At 49.4% G+C, this 22,974-nt stretch overlaps 1 protein-coding gene across 2 annotated transcripts in view; it reads left to right on the top strand.

The window, feature by feature from the left end:
- The window catches only part of KIF14 (kinesin family member 14), a 43,910-nt gene extending 21,414 nt beyond the window's left edge, over positions 1-22,496 (top strand). For both annotated transcript variants that reach the window (XM_043923966.1, XM_043923967.1), the window contains exons 16-30: positions 880-1,040; positions 1,291-1,438; positions 2,046-2,198; positions 5,814-5,940; positions 7,844-7,937; positions 8,448-8,580; positions 9,764-9,864; positions 11,694-11,788; positions 14,522-14,746; positions 14,914-15,095; positions 16,826-16,984; positions 17,588-17,710; positions 19,252-19,326; positions 20,062-20,200; positions 20,556-22,496. In XM_043923966.1, coding sequence (XP_043779901.1) covers positions 880-1,040; positions 1,291-1,438; positions 2,046-2,198; positions 5,814-5,940; positions 7,844-7,937; positions 8,448-8,580; positions 9,764-9,864; positions 11,694-11,788; positions 14,522-14,746; positions 14,914-15,095; positions 16,826-16,984; positions 17,588-17,710; positions 19,252-19,326; positions 20,062-20,200; positions 20,556-20,947 — 2,307 coding nt within the window. In that variant the 3' untranslated portion in view covers positions 20,948-22,496. The remainder of the gene's footprint in view (positions 1-879; positions 1,041-1,290; positions 1,439-2,045; positions 2,199-5,813; positions 5,941-7,843; positions 7,938-8,447; positions 8,581-9,763; positions 9,865-11,693; positions 11,789-14,521; positions 14,747-14,913; positions 15,096-16,825; positions 16,985-17,587; positions 17,711-19,251; positions 19,327-20,061; positions 20,201-20,555) is intronic.
- Positions 22,497-22,974: the final 478 nt, after the last annotated feature.

Genomic DNA, 22,974 nt, shown 5'->3' with positions numbered 1-22,974 from the left:
CCAGGCTTGATCACTCAAGAGCTGTTGTGTAGCAGAGTTTTATTAAAGTGAAAAAGGAACAGAGGAGGCTTCTGACACAGACTCAGAAGGGGCGGAGAGTGCCCCCTGCTCGTGTTAGCAAGGGGGTCACATGCTTTTCTAATTAGTTATTACAGTAAGTCGATAGAATGTCTCAAGGTTGTAAAGATCTTATTAGACCCACTCCCATAGTTTACATTTTAAGGTAACAGGATTAGCCAGAAGGTTTTCAGGAAGGAGAAACTGTCCTCAAGCAGGATATATTGTATAATCCTTAGTATAGAGTTTAAACTGAGTTTGTTGTGTAATCATCAGTTCTGTATCATCATGTGTGTGTTCAGTCACATCCGACTCTGTAGCCTCCTGGACTGTAGCCTCTGTCCAGAGGATTTTCCAGGCAAGAACACGAGTGGGTTGCTGTTTCCTCCTCCAGGGGATCTTCCCAACCCAGGGACTGAACCCACGTCCCTGGTGTCTCCTGCATTGGCAGATGGGTTCTTTACCAGTAGCGCCACCTGGGAAGCCTGGTTCTGGGCTTAAAGAAAAAAACGTTTTATGTGACTCAAGAGTAAGGAATGTAGAGAAAAAAAAGATGTTTGTCCTTTCCACCTCCTTGAGAATTCCAGACCCCTATCTCCTCTTCAAGAGCCCCAGACCCCTTTCTCCTCCTCGGGGACCCTGGACTTATCAGCCTGCCTAGGAACTGACCCTCTCAGGTGTTTCATAAATGTTAGCTGCCGTGATTCTTATGTTCATCATTAGTGACACTGGACGGTATTGACTTGTTGAGCATGACGATTTGTCCCATGGGAATTTTTGGTTCGGACTCACCTCCAGTGGTCCATTTTTTGTGTGCTTTAGGGTGATCGGGTGATTCTTGGTGGCGATCATTATTTTAGATTTAATCATCCAATGGAAGTCCAGAAAGGCGAGCGGCCACCCAGCAGAGAGAATCCTATGAGCAAGGGCCCGGAAGACTTTGAGTCAGCCAAAAATGACTTGCTGATGGCCCAGAGGTTACAGTGAGTACTCGTGTGTGTAGAGCAGAGTGGCTTAGAAATAGGCGAATTTTCATCCTTTTATATTTTCTCTTCTATATTTTGTGTAAACAGTTCTCGAGCTAATAAAAATTTAAGAACGCTTTTGAGAGAAAGTCAGAAATTTAAGTTTTGAGGTTTGAACTTTGGTTTAACTGAAAACGTCTTAGTACAGTTGAGAGTTCTGGTGTGTGAAGGTTGACGGCGCCCCCTGTGGCTGTTCGCTGCCTTGCAGGCTTGAGGCGGAAATCCAGGAGGCGCAGGTGAGAGCCAAGGAGGAAATGATGCAAGGCATCCAGATCGTGAGAGAAATGGCCCAGCAAGAGCTCTCCTCTCAAAAAGCTGCGTACGAGAGCAAGATCCGAGTGCTGGAGGCGGAGCTGGTAGGAGGCCTGTCAGGGCGTCCCGAGTAACCTTAGGTTTCTAGATGGGCCTGGGGCGTCCCGGGGAGACGCGGCTTTCCGGGAAGAGGAGATACCGAGGGGCTCCGGCCCCTCCTCGGGCCTTGGTGCTCTCATCTGCTGGACATTCAGCTTCCCTGCACCGTCCAGGGGTCAGCGCTTGGGAGGGTGGGCAAGTGATGTGGCTCTTTGCAGTCGGTTAGTCAACTCGACGAGGTGGAGACGCTCCAGGGCCCCTTTTCCATTGTGAATCAATTTCTTGGGCACTGATTTTAAAAATGGGACTTTTGTACTTTTTTGGTGTTTTTCAAGAATTGCTCTGTATTTTTGCCCTATTTGTGTGTTAGTCACTCAGTCGTGTCCAACTCTTTGCAACCCCATGGACTTTAGTCCACCAGGCTCCTCTGTGGAATTCTCCAGGCAGGAATACTGGAATGGGTTTCCATTTCCTTCTTCAGGGGCTCTTCTTGACCCACGGATTGAACCCTGGTCTCCTGCACTGCAGGCAGACTCTTTACCAACTGATCTTGTTTTTGAAGAATTGCTCTGTACTTTTGCCCTATTTACTTTTTACTGTTGTTGCTTAAAGAAAGAAGAATCTCAAAGGAAGAAGATTCAGGAAATAAATAACCAAAAGGCGAATCACAAAATTGAGGAACTGGAAAAGGCGAAGCAGCGCTTTGAGCAGGAAATTCATGTCAACAGAAAGCGGCTGGAAATGGAGGCTCTGGCGACAAAGCAGGTGACTTCATCATGTAGCTAGTGTAGTCTGGAGGAAAAGCTGGACTTAAAAAATATTTATTTATCCATTTGTTTATTTTTGGCTGTGCTGCATCTCCAGTGCAGCGAGAGGGGCTACTCTCTGGTTGCGGAGTGCAGGCTCCGCGTTGCAGGGGCTTCTCTTGTTGCAGATCACGGGCTCTTGGAGCGCGGGCTCAGTAGTTGTGGTGTCGGGTCCAGCCGCCCTGCAGCATGTAGGGTCTTCCCGGACCAGAGATGGAACCTGTGTCCCCTGCACTGGCTGGCGGATTGCTAACCACTGGATTGCCAGGGAAGTCCCTGGGTTTTGTTTTAAAGAACTTAGGCTCTGTTGAGGGCGATGGCCAGCTCCAGGTCTGAGGGTGAGAGGGATCTCCCAGCTGAAGTGTCCATCCTACCCCATTGTCACACGGATGCCGAGGGACACCGGAGTGACAGATGTGAGTGTGACACAGGAGTGACAGGTGTGAGTGTGACACAGGAGTGACGGGTGTGAGTGTGACACAGGAGTGACGGGTGTGAGGGTGACAGGAGTGGCGGGTGTGAGGGTGAGAGAGGAGCGATGGGTGTGAGGGTGAGAGGAGTGACAGGTGTGAGGGAGACAGAGGAGTGACGGGTGTGAGGGTGACGGGAGTGACAGGTGTGAGTGTGACACAGGAGTGACGGGTGTGAGGGAGACAGAGGAGTGGCGGGTGTGAGGGTGACGGGAGTGACAGGTGTGAGTGTGACACAGGAGTGACAGGTGTGAGGGTGACAGGAGTGGCGGGTGTGAGGGTGAGAGAGGAGCGACGGGTGTGAGGGTGAGAGAGGAGTGACGGGTGTGAGGGAGACAGAGGAGTGACGGGTGTGAGGGTGACAGGAGTGACAGGTGTGAGTGTGACACAGGAGTGACGGGTGTGAGGGTGACAGGGGAGTGACGGGTGTGAGGGTGACGGGGGAGTGACGGGTGTGAGGGTGACAGGAGTGACAGGTGTGAGTGTGACAGGGGAGTGGCGGGTGTGAGGGTGACGGGAGTGGCCGGTGTGAGGGTGACAGGGGAGTGGCGGGTGTGAGGGTGACGGGAGTGATGGGTGTGAGTGTGACGGGAGCGGCGGGTGTGAGGGTGACAGAGGAGTGGTGGGTGTGAGGGTGACAGAGAAGTGACGGGTGTGAGTGTGACAGGAGTGGCAAGTGTGAGGGTGACGGGAGTGGCGGGTGTGAGTGTGACAGAGTGACGGGTGTGAGGGTGACAGGAGTGACGGGTCTGAGTGTGGCACAGGAGTGGTGGGTCTGAGTGTGACACAGGAGTGGCGGGTGTGAGGGTGACAGAGGAGTGACGGGTGTGAGGGTGACAGAGAAGTGACAGGTGTGAGTGTGACAGAGTGACGGGTGTGAGGGTGACAGAGGAGTGGCGGGTGTGAGGGTGACACAGGAGTGACGGGTGTGAGGGTGACAGAGAAGTGGCGGGTGTGAGGGTGACAGAGGAGTGGCGGGTGTGAGGGTGACACAGGAGTGGCGGGTGTGAGGGTGACACAGGAGTGGCGGGTCTGTGTCACATGAGTGGCGGGTCTGAGGGTGACACAGTGGAAGGTGTGAGGGTGGCAGAGAAGTGACAGGTGTGAGGGTGACAGAGAAGTGGCGGGTGTGAGTGTGACAGAGTGACGGGTGTGAGGGTGACAGAGGAGCGGCGGGTGTGAGGGTGACACAGGAGTGGCGGGTCTGAGGGTGACACAGGAGTGACAGGTGTGAGTGTGACACAGGAGTGGCGGGTGTGAGGGTGACAGAGAAGTGGCGGGTGTGAGTGTGACAGAGTGACGGGTGTGAGGGTGACAGGAGCGGTGGGTGTGAGGGTGACACAGGAGTGGCGGGTCTGAGGGTGACACAGTGGCAGGTGTGAGGGTGACAGAGAAGTGGCGGGTGTGAGGGTGACAGAGGAGCGGCGGGTCTGAGGGTGACACAGGAGTGGCGGGTCTGAGGGTGACACAGGAGTGGCGGGTCTGTGTCACACGAGTGGCGGGTCTGAGGGTGACACAGTGGCAGGTGTGAGGGTGACAGAGAAGTGACAGGTGTGAGGGTGACAGAGAAGTGGCGGGTGTGAGGGTGACAGAGAAGTGGCGGGTGTGAGTGTGGCAGAGTGACGGGTGTGAGGGTGACAGAGGAGCGGTGGGTGTGAGGGTGACACAGGAGTGGCGGGTCTGTGTCACACGAGTGGCGGGTCTGAGGGTGACACAGTGGCAGGTGTGAGGGTGACAGAGGAGCGGCGGGTGTGAGGGTGACAGAGGAGTGGCGGGTGTGAGGGTGACACAGGAGTGGCGGGTCAGGGTGACACAGGAGTGGCGGGTGTGAGGGTGACACAGGAGTGGCGGGTCAGGGTGACACAGGAGTGACGGGTGTGAGGGTGACAGAGAAGTGGCGGGTCAGGGTGACACAGGAGTGGCGGGTGTGAGGGTGACACAGGAGTGGCGGGTGTGAGGGTGACACAGGAGTGGCGGGTCTGAGGGTGACAGAGAAGTGGCGGGTGTGAGGGTGACACAGGAGTGGCGGGTCTGAGGGTGACACAGGAGTGGCGGGTCTGAGGGTGACACAGTGGCAGGTGTGAGGGTGACACAGGAGTGGCGGGTCTGAGGGTGGGGGGGCGTCTCCCTGCCTGAAGTGTCCATCCTCCCCCATCGTCACGCCATCACACAGATGCCGAGGGCCGCCGCGGCACAGGGCAGAGGGGGTGGCTCACTCCTGTGCCGGTTGCGTCCTGGTGCCAGGGCGGGAGGAGCAGCAGGCAGGCCCCGGGCCGCCGTGGGAGCTGGGGCACCAGTGTCCCTCGTCTCTCTGAGGGCGGAGGCACCTTCTGGGCGGTGCTCTCCAGGTGCTGGACCAGAGGCCCAGCATCGCCTGGGGGATGTGAGATCCTGGTGCCTCCAGCACTGCTGGGTCAGAGCTCCGAGGGGGGCCCCGAATCCCTCATGAGCGGCCCCGGAGCGGGCACCACTGATCTTGGAGGTAGAGCCCCTGCTCTCATCTCCGCTTTGCCTTCTTGTGCCTTAAAGTTTGACTCTCAAGCGGCAGTTTTTTTTCTTTTCTGTCTGAGTTAGTAGTGGAGGTGGGGGTAGAGAGGATACCGTCAGTAACCTAAAAATGCCCCTACTAGAGTTTGGGGAGAACACGTGTATTAGCAGCTCCAGAACCGGAGCGGCCAGGGAACCATCTCAGAGAGTTTAAGAGCAGTTTACATCTTGAAAACAATTACTGGTAGGCTATTAGATAGCTTATTAGTGTCAAACGAGGTTTTTAGGTGGTGTTTTCATTTAACTGTTTAATTTAGTCAACAGATGTTCTTGAGTGTGGGCTTTTTTGAGTAATTTTTTTTCCTGAAGATTTTTATACTCCTATCAATGGTAAGAAAAAGATTATGTCATCAGAAATTCCTCCTGATTATGTGGAGGGAAAAAAATCATTTTCTAAAGATACTGTATAAGTCGTTTTTTAAAAGGCTTTCATGCTTAATAAAACGCGTCCTGTGGAATGAGGATTATTCCATCCAGACTGCCGTTATCAGCCTGGTTCATAATTCCTCTCTTTGCATGCTCTCGTGTGCGGCTCCACATGAATGGATCTCACCCAGGCTTTAGAAGACCACAGGATTCGCCACGCAAAAATTCTGGAAGCTCTAGAAACAGAGAAGCAGAGGATTGCTGAGGAAGTGCAGATTCTACAGCAGAATCAGAGCCACAGGGACAAAGCCTTCACAGGTGAGTGCAGGATGGCCTCAGCAGGCATTCTAAACTGTGCGTTATTTCATAAAATTACTAAGGTGTCAGTTATCCTTACATATTCAGAATGTTTTATTCTACGTGTTAAGTGACTTCTCTGGATGTAGATAAATTTGTATGAGCTATTATTTTTAGAATATTTAGTTACGTAAGCAAATAGTAAACAGAATTCCAAGTATTATTTTCATATATATCATGTATTTTAAAATGTCATAATGTAATTCTGAATTCTTATTTTACAAGAATTATCTAAGTTGTGTGTAATCATTGCACACATCACTTTCTTACTTGGAAGTTATTTTTTTGTACATTTCTACATTCCTGTGTAGAACACAGCATGTTTTCAGTGTAAACTTTTATTTTTAATTACAGAAAATGTCAAATAAACTGTGAAAGCCCAGAGATTGGTTCAGTAAACCCTTACATGCTTCTCGCCATCTCCAACAGCTCCCCACCAAGCTCAGTCTTGTTCCAGCCCCTGCTCAGTCCCCTGCCTCCTGGAGTGCTCTGAAACAAAACCCAAGCAACCTATCGCTTGATCTGCAAATATGTCCCTATGTGTCTCCAAGTGAGATAAGGCGTCTTTTCTCTGTCACTCTTTGAAGCTTAACTCTGATATTGTTATCACAACTAAAGTATTAGTAATAGTTTCTTATACTCATCAGATATCTAGTCCATATTCAAATTTCCTGGACTATTTGATAATTTTTAAGATACATTTGTTTGGTTTGTTTGGATCAGCGTACAAACGTGGTCCATACCTTGCGTATGGTAGACGTGCCTTTAAGTCTGTTTTAATCTGTTGACAGGCTCTTCCCTTCTCACTCTGTCCCCTTGTGACTTGTGGACGGGAGCAGCCAGGTTGTTTTGCTGGCGGGTCTCCGATTCTGGGCTTGCTGACGGGCCCCAGGCTGTCAGGAAGCTGGTTCCCACAGGGCGTCACCCAGGCTCTGTGCTTCAGCGAGGACACCTGGTCGCTGTGCCAGCTGCTCTCCATAGCTTCTGTTTCGGATGACTTTGCAGCAGTGCTCCTCCTGTCTCTTGCAAGAGATAAGAACATTTTCTTAATTCATCTTTTTGTTGCTCTGGGGTCCTAAAATAGTGCCTTGCCACGAATAGTTGATTTTTTTTTAGTTGAATTTGAATAATTCACTTGAATAATGAATTTTATTCTTTAAAAAAAACGCTTTTAATGGAATATTGGTTATAAGTTTGACTGAACAACATAGAAAGTGTCAATGATAAAATCTTAAATCTGAATTAGGAACATGGAATTGTGGACTAAAATTGTTTTTGTTTCCTGATGTATTTTTATCTCTGTCTATATTTATCTATCTATATACTTTAAAATTTCAGGCAAAATATAAAGGATTGTGGTTCTATGTAAGTTAAGGCTGTAGTGTACTTTATCTTGGAGAAGGGAATGGCAACCCGCTCCAGTATTCTTGCCTGGAGAATCCTGTGGACAGGGGAGCCTGGTGGGCTGCTGTCCATAGGGTCGCACAGAGTCAGACACAACTGAAGTGACTTAGCATGCATGCATGCATAGTTTATCTAATTCTTTAACTTAGACATTAGGAAAAAAAGAAATTAGGAAAAAGAGAAGATCTTTAAAAATATCAGGAGGAAAAGCAGCATCTTTGGCATTTCCTGTCTCTGTGAACTTTACTTTTCTTCCCTGCCTCCTCAGGTGAACGACCTCATTTTGGGTGAAGAATATTTCATTTCGCCATGAGGGTTGTAGAAAGTCCCTGCGTTACCACCCTTTCCTCTTGTGATACACAGTTAGAACCGTTGGTGTGAAGCTGATTTTTTCAGGAGGTGTGCCCGGGGGTCTGTGCTCACACCCATGTTCTCAGCCTTCTCTGTTGCCTTCTGCCAGTGCAGCCCAGCTGGAGCTCCATGAAGCTGTCCGTCATGATTCAGGAAGCCAACGCCATCAGTAGCAGGTTAAACAAGAATTATGTTTTTGGCAGGTGAGTAGTTACCTTATTAGTAAACTAATTCTTTTGTTTTAAACTAGTTGCCATTTATATGATTTTTTGTTGTTGTTGAGTTTCTTTGGTACCCTACATGCCCGTCTAGGAGCGAGCAGGTGTCAATCCTCAGGGGGCACTTCCAGACTCCCCTTTCGGAGGTCACTCTGGAGTGAATAAGGCTTTCTAAAATATTTTATAAACAGAGTCATTTTAGCTGGCTTAGGAATTTACTAATTTTCTTTTGAGTTGAGAATTTATTAGTATTCCACATTTTAAAAGAAATGTGCAGTATTGAATTTTTAATTTAAAAAGTTATTATGTAAAAAGTTATTTTAGTATGTAGTATATCCTCGACCTGACTATAACCATAACAGAAATACTTAACTCTGGAGAGACTTAATCTGTGGACTGAATTTTCTGGGAGCTGCTGTTTCCAGAATCTCTCGGTTATGTGTATTTCTTACGTGTATTTTAGACGAAGCATTTTTTCTTTGGTTTCTCTTTCAGACATGTGGTGTCAGATAAAGGAAGCAGTTTTGACACTTGTGTTCGGGTCCGTAACCTGCAGCTCGGGGTCTCAACCGTCTGGAGTCTGGAAAAGTTTGAGTCTAAGCTTGCAGCAATGAAGGAACTTTATGAGGTTTGCAGTATCATTAAAATCTCTATAAACTTTTGAAATGAAAAATGCAGAAATGACATGTTCTCACTGAGGAAAATTTGACAAATATTAATAAAAGGCCATCCACATTAGCCAAACCAACCAGTATTAACAATTGTGTATATTTACTTTTGCCTGTAGAAGGGATTTTTTGGGTTTTAATATAGTTATAGCTGTGTAAGGCATGCTTCCCTGGTGGCTAAGACGATAAAGAATCTGCCTGCAATGCAGGAGACCTGGATTTGACCCCAGGGTTGGGAAGATCCCCTGGAGAAGGAAACGGCAACCCTCTCCAGTATTCTTGCCTAAAAAATCGCATGGCCAGAGGAGCCTGGTGGGCTACAGTCCACGGGGTCTCAAAAAGAGTCAGACAGACTCAGTGACTAACACTCTCACTTTCACCGCTGTATGGAGAAGTTTAGTACTAAATCTCCTCGGTTATAATAGCGTGTTCTTTAAGTCTTGCACGTGAGTGCAGGGGGCAGGGTGTGAGGGACCCAGAGCGCTGCAGCGGGCTCGGTCCTCCGCGGTGCTGGCGGCCTGCGTGCGCGGTGTCCCCAGGCCGCTGCTGTGCTCGCGGGGGTTCGGCGGTTTGCTGCTTGAGAAGTCTCAGCTCCGCACGTTAGTCTCTAAGGTCTTATTTCCTTGTCTTCCATTTTCTGACACTGTATAAGTAAACTTTATAAATACTGTATAAATAGAATAAACTTTTTGTTTTATTTTTCTCACTGACAATTTGCCTACCAGGAATATTGCCATTTACCAGTGTCCCTGGTTTAACTTACATTTTCATAAGTAGTGATTGAGGATTTGTTTGCTTATTGGTAAAGTGTGTGTTCACGTCCTCTGAAGTTTTTGGCACGTGAAGTGTGAGTGGTGAGCTAACATCTGTAAGCTTTCTTAACATATTTTGATAGTAAACCTTTATTAAAAAAAAAACCTTTATTTTATATTTATTGTACTCGTTTCCCCCCTGGCTATGTCGACATCTCCAGGGTTTCATTTTGTTGTGCAGGCATTTTTAATTTGGCTCATTTGAACCTATTAATTTGCAGATCTTACTGAAACAGCATCCACTTCTGTGCATTTTTACTTTGATAAATGCAGCAAAGTAGTTAAATCTTTTCCCCCTTTGTTACTGGAAACTCTGTATTTGTTTCCTTAGAGCCATGGGAGTGGCCGGGGTGAAGATGTCTTCTGTGACCCTGAAGATGAGTGGGAACCCGACATCACCGATGTTCCTGTTTCTTCCTTTTCCAGGAGGAGGTGAGGGTGCTGGTGCTCCTGGCGCTCTTGTTCTGGGTGTAGACATGTGTCACTTCCTGTCTACAAGACCTGTCTGCTGTCACGGCGGGTGTCTGTGGCGGGAAGCCGTATGTCAGTGATCAGATTACAGCCGTTAGGGCATTAAATTGCCTATATTCAGTTATATGAAGGAAAAGTCCTCAGTATTTTACCATATAAGCTTTAAGAGCAACTTAGACTAGCATAAATCCAATTGCGTATAAAAACGAGCAGTGTTTATTACTTTAAATAACCCTTTCTCAGAAGCCTGGCATATTCTGATATTTTATCATAATTTGCGGAGTGTGAGATGCAGTCAGGTCAGTACGAGCATCTCGGCACTCAGTCGTGGGGACCGAGGACGTCCGTGCGTGACAAGTGCTGCTTATTAACTGAGGCTGAGGAGAGGCACGGCTGCCCCTGTTCCCACGACCGTTGGGCTACAGAGAGGCCAATGTGCCCTGGAGAGGCCTTTGTCCCAGGCCCGGCCCCCAGCGTGCTTTGGAACTAGGCCTGCCGGTTGCCGTGTCTGGGGATGCCAGAGAAAGGCCCGGCGCGCCCTGTCCTCCAGGACCGGTGGGAGGAGAGCAGGTCAGGGCCGGTGATGAGGGCCCGGCCTGAGCCCCGAGGGAGGGCAGGCTTCACATGCATCCCGGAGGCTGGACCCTGGGCCTGGGTGTGGGTGACGAGGATGCGGGGATGCGGGAGGGTCCAGGGGACAGGTGGGGGAGCAGGGTGCCTGGCGGTGGGGCTGGTGTGGATGCAGTGAAGCAGGTTCCCGGATGGGGGTCTCCTGCGGTCTAAAGCTTCGAGGAGGAGATTGGGGGTTTTCAGGATGTGGAGGTCACAGCGGTTCGTCCACCGGAATCATGGTCACCAGAGGAGCGTGTTCAATGTCTGCTGAGCAGCAAAGGCCCTCCTTACCCCCAGTTCATGGACGAAGTCCCTGAGAATAAAGAGATGAGAACCTTGTCCAAAGGCCTACAGCTGCTAAGGGAAGGGCTGGTGCTCAAGCCCAGCTCTGAGTGACCCCCGAGCCCCCGACCGTGACTGTGTTATAGCCTCTCTGTTGCAGAGAACAGTGTCTCTTTGGTTACAGTCTTTTTAACTTCATCACCTTCAGCCGCAGCTCAGAATCCATCTGGGCTGAGCCTCCCTCTCGCCGTACAACCCGCCTGCTTCCCTGTGCTGCTGACCTCTGCCCTGGGGGTGGGGGGCCTCTGGGCTCTGGGGCCACGTCCTTCCCCATAGTCTCTGCAGGCCGCCCCCCAACCCCAGTACTTTCACAGCATGGCACTTGAGTGTAGTTACTCCTAATTTCTCTCTCTTCCTGTGGACCTTAAGCTCAGTGAGCCCAGAAGTTCACTGAAGTGCTTTAACCACAGCATCCAGAGCCTGTGAGTAATGGGACGGTTGACCTTGAACAACACGGGTTTCCAACAGGAACCCCTACAGGCCTGGGGTTGCTTGGGCCCACGGATGTGGCGGAACCTCACGCACCGGGGCTGACCGTAAGGTACACACGGGCTTTCGGCCGTGCCCAGGGCGTGTGACCCCTGTGTCGTCCAAGGGTCACCTGCATCCTGTACATATTGATTCTGCTCAGTGAACTGGAGGGTTAGAATCCTACCTAGAGACAGTGAAATTCTTAGTCAATGGGCAGATTCACTTAGCCCTTGATGAAAACGTCTCCGTGGGAAGCACACTCATGGAGGTCCGTTTTCTCTAGGGCATTTAACAGCAAGCATTCTAGCGTCATTGCATGTGGTGTATTAATGTGACTGCTAACCTGCTGGGGTCTGTTGTTGCAGGAGCAGGAGCCTGATGAACAACAGGAGGGTTTCCGGCTGTCTGCACGACATTGAGGCCCACGCGGGCCAGGACCTGCGTTCTTCACGCTCCGCAGGTCCTCTCCTGTCGGATTCTGTTGTTTGCTGAGAGCAGCTACCAAGTCTGGTCTCTGCCGCCATCTTGTTTCCGGTCCTTGTGCAAATCCTCTCCTCTCCTGGGAGCTTCCATCTCGTCTGTAAACGGGAGGGTGGGCCGGAGGGCCTCCCGCTTCTGAAGCTCTGTGCTCTGTGGTGCATTTCCAAGTGTTAATCGGGTGACTGGTTCAGATGGGGAAGACGTGTGTGTTCATAAATGTACGAGGATACTGTTTCCTTCCAAGTGGAAAGAGGCCAAGTGTGGAAGATGGTGTGTTACAGGATGTCACTTGTGTGAGGAGGGGGAATGTGCTTACTCGTGAACAAGTCTCTGGGAGAGCTGCCCTCGGCCTGAAAGCGCTGCTTGTCCGGGGCACATGGGGTGACGCAGGGCAGGGAGGGGGCGTCCTCGGCAGAACGCACCCCCGTTTCCTTCTGGATTTCATGTAACACACACATGTCATCTGTCACAAAATTACTTCCAGTTTTAATGGTTTAAAAGAAAAAGTTATAGGACTTACTCCACTGAATAATTATTTTATGCCAATATTGACTGTAATATCAGTTTTCATAAGAAGAGGGGGGATACACTTTATGTGTGTAAGTACCTGTAATAATTAAAGTTACTACTTGGTAACAACAAACTACTACATAGTGACAGAAAAGAACCTCTGATTCCTGACACCGCCTGGGTGAATCCCACAAGCAGCGTGTGAAGCGTGAAAGTAAAGGTCGCTCAGCCGTGTCCGACTCTGTGCGACCCCACGGACTACACAGTCCATGGGATTCTCCAGGCCAGAGCACTGGAGTGGGGAGCCATTCCCTTCTCCAGGGGATCTTCCCAACCCAGGGATCCAACCCAGGTCTCCCGCATTGCAGGCGGATTCTTTACCAGCTGAGCCACAAGGGAAGCTCCACGTGAAGTATAAGAACCTATATAATGAAGAGTGCATTCCATATGATTCTATTTATGGAAAGTTCAAGAATAGGGAAAACTGAGCCGCAGTGACAGCAGATAGGGAGCGGGTCACAAGGGAGCCTGTCAGGGGCGATGGGCTGGGTGTGTCCCCCTCACTGGCAGTTACGTGGTGTACACGTGCGTAAAAAAGCTGTACACTCAAGATGCGAACACTTTGCAGAGTGTTACCTGTACCTTAGTAAACTGAGTTTAAAAATTAATATGTAACACAATAGTCTATAATGATATCAGGGGGATGTGAGTAGCCATGAAAGAAATTATATTTCATCTTGACTTTAAAGATATTAAGAATTTCTTTTTTAATCATAAACTTATCTTTTAGGAAGATAATTGTTATCTTACTGCTTGTTTAATATAAGTCAAAGCAAAATATGCCATGGACTTTTTGTTTACCAGCAAAATAAAAGGCCATGTATCTGTGGTAGTAACTTATTTATTCAGTACTACTTAAGAGTAAGATGTTTTATAAATGTACCTTTTCCAGATAACTAAACCTATCTCTTCTAGGGTCTTTTTTCTAATTGAAGAATAGTTGATTTACTATGTTGTGTTAGTTTCAGGCACTCAAGGGTCATTTTTAAGTGCCCTTTAAAAAAATTAAGATATAAGGGGAAGTTAGTATTAAGAGGTCTTTGCCTGTTTGCAGTTTTCTGAGAGGGAGATGGAAGCCCACCTGTGCCTTTAGTGTGAACCCACCTGGGTGGTCGCGTGGTGGGAGCAGGACCAGGCCCGCCGGGGGTTAGTGGGGGCAGCACCTCCCGACTGCAGCGAGTCAGCAGTGGCTGAACGTCTCACCTGAGGGCCTGTGTTCTGAAACTGGACTTGCACAGATCTTGGTGACAGGCTGCAGCTGGACTTGATGCATTCAGACGGGCGTCTCATGAAGCAGGTGGTGGGAGGTCACTGTCATCGTCGTCACCGTGCAGTGACAGAGCTCTAGGCGTGGCAGCGTTTCTGTTTTCTCCTCCCAAATCAAGCTCTTGTTTTGGCTCTGCACTCAGCAGTCCCCGCCCCGTGCTTGTGTTTTACTTTCCTTTGTAGTTCGCTGTTTCTCGTCACCTGTGGACTGGACCGGAAGACTACCCGTGTACGTTCAATGAGAGCCCTACTCGGGCTAGCGTTCTGGGTGCAGTTACTTCCAGAGGTGCTGATGAGTGCTTTCACACTTTCTACCTCTGGCTTGGACGGTGCTTAGAAAGTTGTTCGGAGAGTCTGTCTCCCTAAGATTTGACAGACTGACTGGGTAGTCATTTGGCTTCCTCCTCTTCTGGTGGTAGGATACCTGGAGCAGGAGGTGCTACACAAAGAGCTGCCGGGACCTTCCTTCCATTGTTTGCTCTGCTACTGCCTGCTTTTCCAGCATGTGGTTTATTCCTTAATGTTTATTGTGTTTATATTATTTTGCTTTATGCAACTACCATTGTTTTCACCAATTTACACTTCCTTAGGTGTTGCCAGTAAGTAAATTAGAAGGAGATGAAGTCAGTGGTTACATGGGATTTGTGTTTTCCCTGTTATCTGCTTCTGTAGCTGCTGGGCTGTGGATGGATGGATGCTGTTGAGAAGCTGGTAGAGTCCTCTGTGGGGCTGTCTTCCCCTTGCTGTAGAGAAAGGAGGATGTCTTGAAATGGAAGCAGCCTGCTTGGCGTGTGTGCCCAGTATCGTACTGATGCGTCTGTTTGCAAGCGTTGTCCCTGGAAACAAGCCTTACGGTGGCTGTTTTCTGTCCACACAGGCTTAGTGGGGAAATCCAGCCCCGTTTACCTGGCTTCAGCAGAACCCTTCCTTCCTGGCATTTGCAAAGAGTTGATTGGCTCGTCATTAGAGCTTCTCGGACAGAGTGATGATGAAGAAGGCACCGTGGCAGACAGCCTGATGAGTAATTTCCTCAGAATCCACGATGGGGTACTGGCCGTGTCCAGAGCCCACGAAGAGCAGGACGAGGACAGTCAGTGTAACCGTAAGTGTCTGCGCTGACCTGCTCGTGGGCACTGCCGCATCCTACGCGTCCTCGGTGGAGTGGTCACCTCTGCCGTGAGTTGTCTGACGCTCGTGGTTGCGTGGCAAGCGTCTGTGAGCTCTTTTACTGGGAGGTCATTTCTGCTCATCACTTTTCTTCTTTCCAAGTGTTCACTGACCGAGCAAACCAGTCGCTTGCAGTCCAGGTGACAAGCGCGTTCGAGCAGGTTGCGGTGCTGACGGGACCCTGGCTGAGCGGCGTCCTCCCAGAGGCTGGCCGGGAGGCCCTGCCGGCTGAGCTGCGGCGGGAAGTGAGGACGCTGGGGGGCCGCTTGCAGCTGTTTCTGCAGGTAACGGGGCTGCAGGTCTCCCTTAGGACTCCTCTGCTCAGCAAGTGTTTGTTGACTTCCTCCCATTTGCGCCTCGCCCAGGACCACACCTCTAGGGTTTTCAGAAGCGCTTTCTGTGTGAAATCAGTAGACTGGATGTTTAATAATTGACTTAATGAACCAGGACTTCCAGGGCTTACTGTGGGCCAGGCTGTGGCCGTGCTGTGTGGTTTATCAATGTTCACTCCTCTAGTTTTCGCTGCAGCCTCAGACGTGTGCACTGGTTTGTCCCCTTTTTAAGAAAGGAAGGGAGGGCCAGGGAGGATGTGTCCACTGTTCACCACTGCTAGGCCATAGCCTTGAGTCCAGAGTGCTCCTGATCCCCAGGGCCCCAGCCGGGCTGGGGAGGGGCGGGGCCTCGCTCTGGGCCTGGGAAGGGGGCGGGGCCTCGCTCTGGGGCTGGGGAGGGGCGGGGCATCGTTCTGGTCAAAGGTGGTGAGTTAGTCACAAGCCTGCTGACCCAGGGCAAAGAGTATTTCTGTTGTCTCTTCCCTTAGATGAGGTTTGGTTGTAGGAAGATGTAAGATAGAAGCTTCCTTTCTCTCAAAACATCTGGAGGTGGGCTTGGCTGCCTTGGGGCCCCACTTCCTCCCGTGTAGCCTGTGGCTGGCCCGAGCTCCATGTCCACTCCATGGCAGGGCCCTGGGGAGGTCAGTGCGTGGGATGGGAGAGGGGACAAAGAATGTTGGGGCCTGGGGGGTCTTCATTCAAGGACGTTTCTGGAAATGGTCATGTGACATTTCTATTTCCACATCTTTGGCCGGAGCGTCATCACGTATGGAGCCAGGGTCCCTGGGACCTGCGTTTTTATTCAAGCAGCCATGTGCCCGGTGAGGATGGAGGAGGGGGAAGTGGGAGCAGAGGCCCTGAGTCTGCCGATGCCCAGACCTCCGAGAGACGCCCACACATCCAGGGGGCCAAAGTGGAAACCCCGAGAGACAGCGAAGCTTCTAGATGTTGGCCAGATCCTCTGGTGCCTCCCAGGCCTTCCCAGTCCTCTCATCTAGTGGACACTTTGTCATGTCAGGCACCTCCCGGGAGGGGCTGCTGCACTGACTGTAGGGTATGGAGTGAGAGAAGGCGAGATTCAGAAAAAGAACGAGACCGGCACTTTACAGGAACAGATTGCCTTTAATGAGGCGAAAAGGGGCAGCAGTCAGATTAGTGAGCTGCTGCATTAACCCAAGAAAAGAGGAGGTATATATGGGCATATATGTGGAAAGCTACTGTCTTAAGGGGGCCTGTTCCTCTCCAAGGTTGTTCGGAGTAGTTATCTCTTAAATGGCTGGGGCAAGGAATTTTGGAGATCGGCCAGAGGCTGGACCAGCTGGGAGCTGGGCATAATCAACCTTAATTTTTTTTTCCTTCGGGTGACGGAGTTCTTTGTTTTCCATAGAATGGTGGGGAGGACCTGGAGGGGAGTTTTAACTCCAGGCTATTTTGAGCCATGTAACTCCTTCGCTGACTGCCGAGGCCTGCTCGTCTGTTGGTGCAGAAGCTGTTCGAGGGTCCCCTGTGTCCTCCTCTCGTCCTCACTGTCAGAGGCTGCACGCTCTCTGGTTCTGATCGGACTCTTGTGAAGCACAGCCACTGTGGCAGTGGGTGCAGAACCCGTTTTCTTTGGTCTTCTTGTCCTTCCCTCCCCTCATCATCTCAGGTATCTGACACCTTGGGCCATTTTTGTCTTACAGGGATGCTCTTCGGATATTTCACCGATGGTCAAAGAGGCTCAAAAGCAAGTGATCCAAACCATACACCGAGCCGTCGCGTGCGTGGGGCGGTCAGCGGCTCTTACCGGGGACCGGCTGCACTTCCTGGAGAGCGGTGCTCACGGGGCCGCGGGCCTGCAGGTAACAGGCCATGCTCACTCGTGGTGACAGCCTTCGTCTCAGGGAGCAGCAGCGTTTCCTGTCAAGGGGCCACGAAGCAGGAGAAGCATTTACTTTTCAGAGCTGCTCATACCTTACTAGTTTAGCAGAAGATGAAAGCTGTTACAGTCTGAGTGGATAAATGTACCCGATGATTTGGGATCCTGCCTGTACCTTCTGGGTCTTTGGCTTGATGGTTTCTGTCTGCTCTGGAGGGTGGGTGCTCAGCCAGCCAACACGGAGAGTGTATTCATAATTACATTGGCTTGTGATTCTAGAAAATGTGTGTTTGCTTTAATTATTCATGCTACTGAAAACACAGTGTTATATTAAAATGTTTGTTCTAGCCACATGGTGTCCTATCTAAGGTGACGAACACTCTTTACAATATATGTAGAATACAGAAGTACAGACTTGCTGTTTTTTTTTTCTTACATACTGTTCTTATTCTAGCTTTAGTTGAATTAATAAACTAGTAATGTATTACAGTGCTAAAATAAGCAGAATATTTAACTTAATTATTTGATAATTTAAAATATATATAGAAATTGAATTTGCCAGTTAACGCTTAAAAACTTTTTCTAGGATGATTTTGTGCGTGCCGTTTGTGATGGTGTAGACGTGGGAATAAAGAGTCTCCTCGATTCTGGACTAGAAAAAGCAGAAGAGCTTGAGCATGAACTCCTAAGGCAGAGTCCCCAGGATGAGGTAAGACAAACAAAGGAATGTCCTGTATGGTACCAGAGAGGAGATGAAATTGGCTTCTAAAAATAGTTTAACTCAGTGAATGAGGTCTTTATAAATTTATATATTTTAGTTGGGTTATTTTTTATTGAAAAGGCTGTTGGCATCATCACTCCTGGTGATTACCCCAGTTTTACACCTGAGTCACGACAGCCGCTCTCGAGGTTAACTCTGTGTGGGTCCTGCCGTGGCAGTGGTTGTTGCCAGAGATTCAGCCTTGGATGAAACTGAGAGGATGGAGTGTGTCAGTGACCCCTAGTGGCCACGTTCCGCTTTTCTTTTTCCTCCTTTGATTGGGGCTCTGCTTTTCCACTTGAGAATGGGAACTACTGTTTATTTATTTAGTTTTGTTTTTATAATTTCTTTTTTTTATATAGTTTTATTTATTTTTTTATTTTTGGGTCTTTGTTGCCGCGTGGGCTTTCTCTAGTTGCGAGGAATGGGGGCTACTCTTCGTTGCAGTGTGTGGGCTTCTGGTTGCAGAGCACAGGGTCTAGGTGAGTGGGCTTCAGCAGCTGCGGCTCCCAGGTGCTAGAGCCGGGGCCCAGCAGTTGCGGCACACGAGCCTAGTCCTCCGCAGCATGTGGGATCCTCCCAGATCAGGGATCAAACCGGTGTCCCCTGCATTGCAAGATGGACGCTTAACCACTGGACCAGCAGGAAGACGGGTATCCACATTTAATGTGGGACCAGTGTGCAACTTATTTAGAAAGAAAATCCACTTCTGTGACTTAGACACTCTGGCTACTTACTTGTAGTCTCAGTAACTGAGCCCCAACCTCATGACTACTTGACGAAAACTCTTCTCCCTCGCAGATCCCATAGAATTCTAAACAGTTTTGGAGAAGGCAGTGGCAACCCACTCTAGTACTCTTGCCTGGAAAATCCCATGGATGGAGGAGCCTGGTGGGCTGCAATTCATGGGGTCGCAGAGAGTCAGACACGACTGAGTGACTTCACTTTCACTTTTCACTTTCATGCATTGGAGAAGGAAATGGCAACCCACTCCAGTGTTGTTGCCTAGAGAGTCCCAGGGACGGGGGAGCCTGGTGGGCTGCCGTCTATGGGGCCGCAGAGAGTCGGACACGACTGAAGTGACTTAGCAGCAGCAGCAAACAGTTATTTACCAACTAATCTATCAGGGAATTGCAACCAGTCCATCCTAAAGGAGATCAGTCCTGGGTGTTCATTGGAAGGACTGATGTTGAAGCTGAAACTCCAATGCTTTGGCCACCTCATGCAAAGAGCTGACTCATTGGAAAAGACCCTGATGCTGGGAAGGATTGGGGACAGGAGGAGAAGGGGATGACAGAGGATGAGATGGTTGAATGGCATCACCGACTCAATGGACATGAGTTTGAGTAAACTCTGGGAGTTGGTGATGGAGAGGGAGGCCTGGTGTGCTGTGATTCATGGGGTCGCAAAGAGTCGGACACGACTGAGCGACTGAACTGACTGACTGAACTGAAACAGTTATTTGTATAATATTTTAACATTCTCTGTAGGTTACCAAACAGATGAAAGCTAATGCCCTAGGACTGATCGAATCCCTCAGAAACCTCTTCGCTGAATGGAAAGCAGTAAGAGAAGCTCTTAATTGTTTTCGTGTTTGGTTTTGTTGAGTGTGTTTCTCATCTCACTGGGCTCCGGCGTGGATGTGCTTTTGTTTTAGTTTCTGCCGCTGGCTGGGGACTCCTCTCTGCCTGTTTACTGGAAGCAGGCAGGTGCAGGAGCTCTCAGGCATCTTCCTCTTGGTGTCTGACTTGGTTGGTTTAGTGATGGATGAAATAGTGTGCAGACACTGAGCGTATTAATGTGTCATGCCTGTTTGTTTCTGCTGCTGTCAGCTTTTGCTTGAATAATCACCATAGGCTAAAAAATTATGTTTAATAATCAGTATGCTCAAAGATTTTAAAATACAGGCAAATTAGACAAATTATTTTACTCATGTCACAGGTAAATAGAAAAATATAAACTAAATATGGAATCAAAATTTCTATAGCTTGAAAATGTTAAAATAAGCAGGAGATATAAAGTTGAACTCTTAAAAATTAAACAAATTTATCTTTTATGATAATTGGGTAGTAAACAGTAGGTACTATTTATTGTTTTATTTCATTTTCATAAAATAGGAAATTGGACTTTGATTTTTAAATTATTTAAAACTTTTTGTTTCTTTTGAATATATTTTGGTCTTGAAATTAAACTCACTGTCATTTTGAAGGTAAAATTCTGGCAATTAAAATTATTTTGACTGAGCTTTCCCTCCATGTAACCTATTATGTATTTTTTAAACTATGAACTTTTTTATGCAGAAAAGCTTCAGAACTCAAGTACAAGAAGAAAATTCTGAATGTGAAGATTTAAAGAAGATGATTAATCTTGCCCAAGAATTCTTGAAGTTAAAATGTGGCTTAGAGCAAACTATTCAAATTATTATTTCTGCTGTGAGAGGTATGTAGTGCAAATGGAATTTGTGGTTAATCAGGAGTTGACAGTTTGAGGAATCTCAAACATCTTCTCATTTCTAGTTTGATTCACTCACTGAGGCCTCATCAGTGCCCCTTGTTGGCCTTGTTGACTTGTAGGAACTTGTATGATTGAATTCCCACTTAACATCTGTAAGTTCCTCTGCCTAGACTACTAGATCCTGAAGAACAAGTTGCTTACTTAACAGATGCACTGAATGCCCTTAAGTTGCCTGGAGTTGTCCCAGTGGGTCACTTGGCTAGACGTCTCGGGTCACATCTCGGAGCCGACTCCCTGGGGAGGACGGCGAGGTGACCCCCTCTCCCCTCTCCTCGCACAGGGCGCCGCGGGGACCTGGCCCTCCTCCGGGACTGTGTGCAGCGTCTGTGCAGCTCGGCCCAGGGTCTCCACGGTGACCGGAGCGGGAGCCCTGAGGACAGCAGGGCCCGAGCCGGCCACCAGGAGCTGGAGTCTCGCGCCACCTCACTGCTCTTGGGTTTTGAATTTGAAGAAGGACCTGGTTTGTGGGGGCCCTGGGAAGCTTGCAATCAGGGTCCCAGAGCAGCAGGACGAGAGCAGCCTGGGTCGGACAGGCCCGGCCCCCAGAGGACCCGAGGAGTGCCCAAGCGGGTGTACGAGCTCCCGGGCCCGGCCCTGCGCGGCTCAGAGCAGGGTGTGCTGCCCCCCCGGGAGGGCGCCAGGGAGGGGTCTCCTCCCGCCAGAGGGCAGTGAGCCCACTCCAGAGCCGGCCAGTCTGTGGGCGGCCTCCTCCTGGGTGTTGACGCTGATTTCAGATGCCTGAATATGCAGCCCCAGGCTTCCCTGCAGACGATGTAAGACAGGTACTTACCATGTCAGAGTCTCGTGGCAATCGGATAGAATTGGGATTCAAAACCAAGTGAGTGGTCCTTGTTCATTGCCTGGAAATGTCGATGTTCGTCTTTAACACGGGTGTGCAGTCTCGGGCTGGCTCACTAGCCTGTGTGTAATGGTTCTTATGGGGACTGTGGTGACTGAGGATAAGTTATTTCCTGTGAGTGGACACCTTCATGCCTCTATCTTCACTCCCTTGTAAATACAATAGCTACGATGAGTTTTATGGTGAAGCTGCCAAAGCAAGTCTAACCAGGGCAGCTTAACCTGCCTTGTTGAATCAACAACCCTTTTCTTGAAAGATTAACTGGTTGCCATTCTGAATGGTGTGTTCAGGACACAGTTTCCTTTTTCTTTGCAAATTATGAGTAGCTTCCTAATATAGTATAATTTATATTAATAACCTGGTTTGCTGGCATGCCAGCTCATTCTTTATCTGCCAGGGGCTTCATGTTAGGGGCTGTGTGAATGTAACTTCAAACCGATTGAATATTAGTTCAACTATTGGATGGGGTTGGGGAATCAGAGGCCAGGTCTTCTCTTGATAACTCTTGTCTGATGAAGACATAGGGAGTTTGTACATGATTTGATGAAGATTTAAGACCCTTATTATATCTCTGAACTTAAAAAAACCTTTATCTACAATCAGGTAATAGAGGTCATATTGCACTTTGGGGCTCATCCCTCAAGGAGATTGTCTGACATTTTCGGCTGCAGAAATGTGTGTAAACTGAAGAGATACCCAGTGGCCTGGCGTGGGTGAGGTCGAGCAGGTCTTGGGCAAGAATTATTTTGAGTAACCGGATCTCCCCCTTGTCTCCCGCACGTGCAGACACGCTGTGAGCCTGGAACGGCTGTGGGAGTTGGTGCCGGGGTGCCTTGGATGGCTTTTTCGTTAGGCAGAGTTATTCTCACACAGCGACTGGTTCTTACTTATGATGCTAATGAACCATGTGTTTTCAGGTGCTTTAAAACGGTGCAGTTTAAAAAATGTGCTTTTCTTTTTTCTTTAATTTTTGGCATTTGAGCTTGTATTCGCTCTGAGGGTCCATATGTGTTTGTCACAGTCAATGCTCTGCCAAGTGGCTCTTCGCTGTCAGGTTTTAGGAAGAGCAGGTGTAGAGACAAGGACCTCTCCTGAAGGTTGTTCCTCTTGGAGGAACTTCCTACGGTATTACTTTGGTAGTTTTTATCTTGATGTTCACTATTTAATCCTTTCTGCTTTCTAAACTCAGGACTTCATTGGTCAGTAACCTTTTAATGTCTTTGTAAAATTTTGTATATACATATATTTATACCGTGGATTGTTACACAATATTTAAACCAACTTTGGTAAGTATATTTCCTGTTGGAATCATGTGCTGTGCTGATGAGATGTGTTATAATAAATGGATGGCTGTGGAAAGTTGCCTCTTGGTCTGTGGTCTCGCTCCTGTCCATGAAGTCGGTGTCTGACTTTCCCATTGCCAGTCATGTGACCCTGTCCCGTGCCCAGCAGGTCGCCCTCAGGGAGGTCCCGCCTCGTGTGGACGGTCACTGCCAGTGTCAGAGCCAGCCCCACTCCACTGCCCTCCTCATCCTGGCCCGTGAACTGGACACCAGCCCCACTGCCCGTCCTCCACGGAGACCCCCCACCTGCCCCTGATCTGCGCTCCCTCAGGCCGGGGAGCTCTGCCCAGGGCCCACATTGTCCAGGGCCCCCCGTCACTCCCGGGCCCGCGTCACTCCCGGGCCCCGCGTCACTCCCCGTCACTCCCAGCCTCCCCTCACTCCCCGGCCCCCATCACTCCCCGTCACTCCCAGCCTCCCATCACTCCCGGGCCCCCATCACTCCCCGTCACTCCCGGGTCCGCGTCACTCCCAGACCCCGTCACTCCCGGGCTCCG

The sequence above is a fragment of the Cervus elaphus genome, chromosome 14 (genome assembly GCF_910594005.1).
Source record: "Cervus elaphus chromosome 14, mCerEla1.1, whole genome shotgun sequence".
Lineage (NCBI taxonomy): Eukaryota > Metazoa > Chordata > Mammalia > Artiodactyla > Cervidae > Cervus > Cervus elaphus.
The sequence above is the reverse complement of the archived record's forward strand: the minus strand, read 5'-3'. Positions and strand labels throughout refer to the sequence as shown.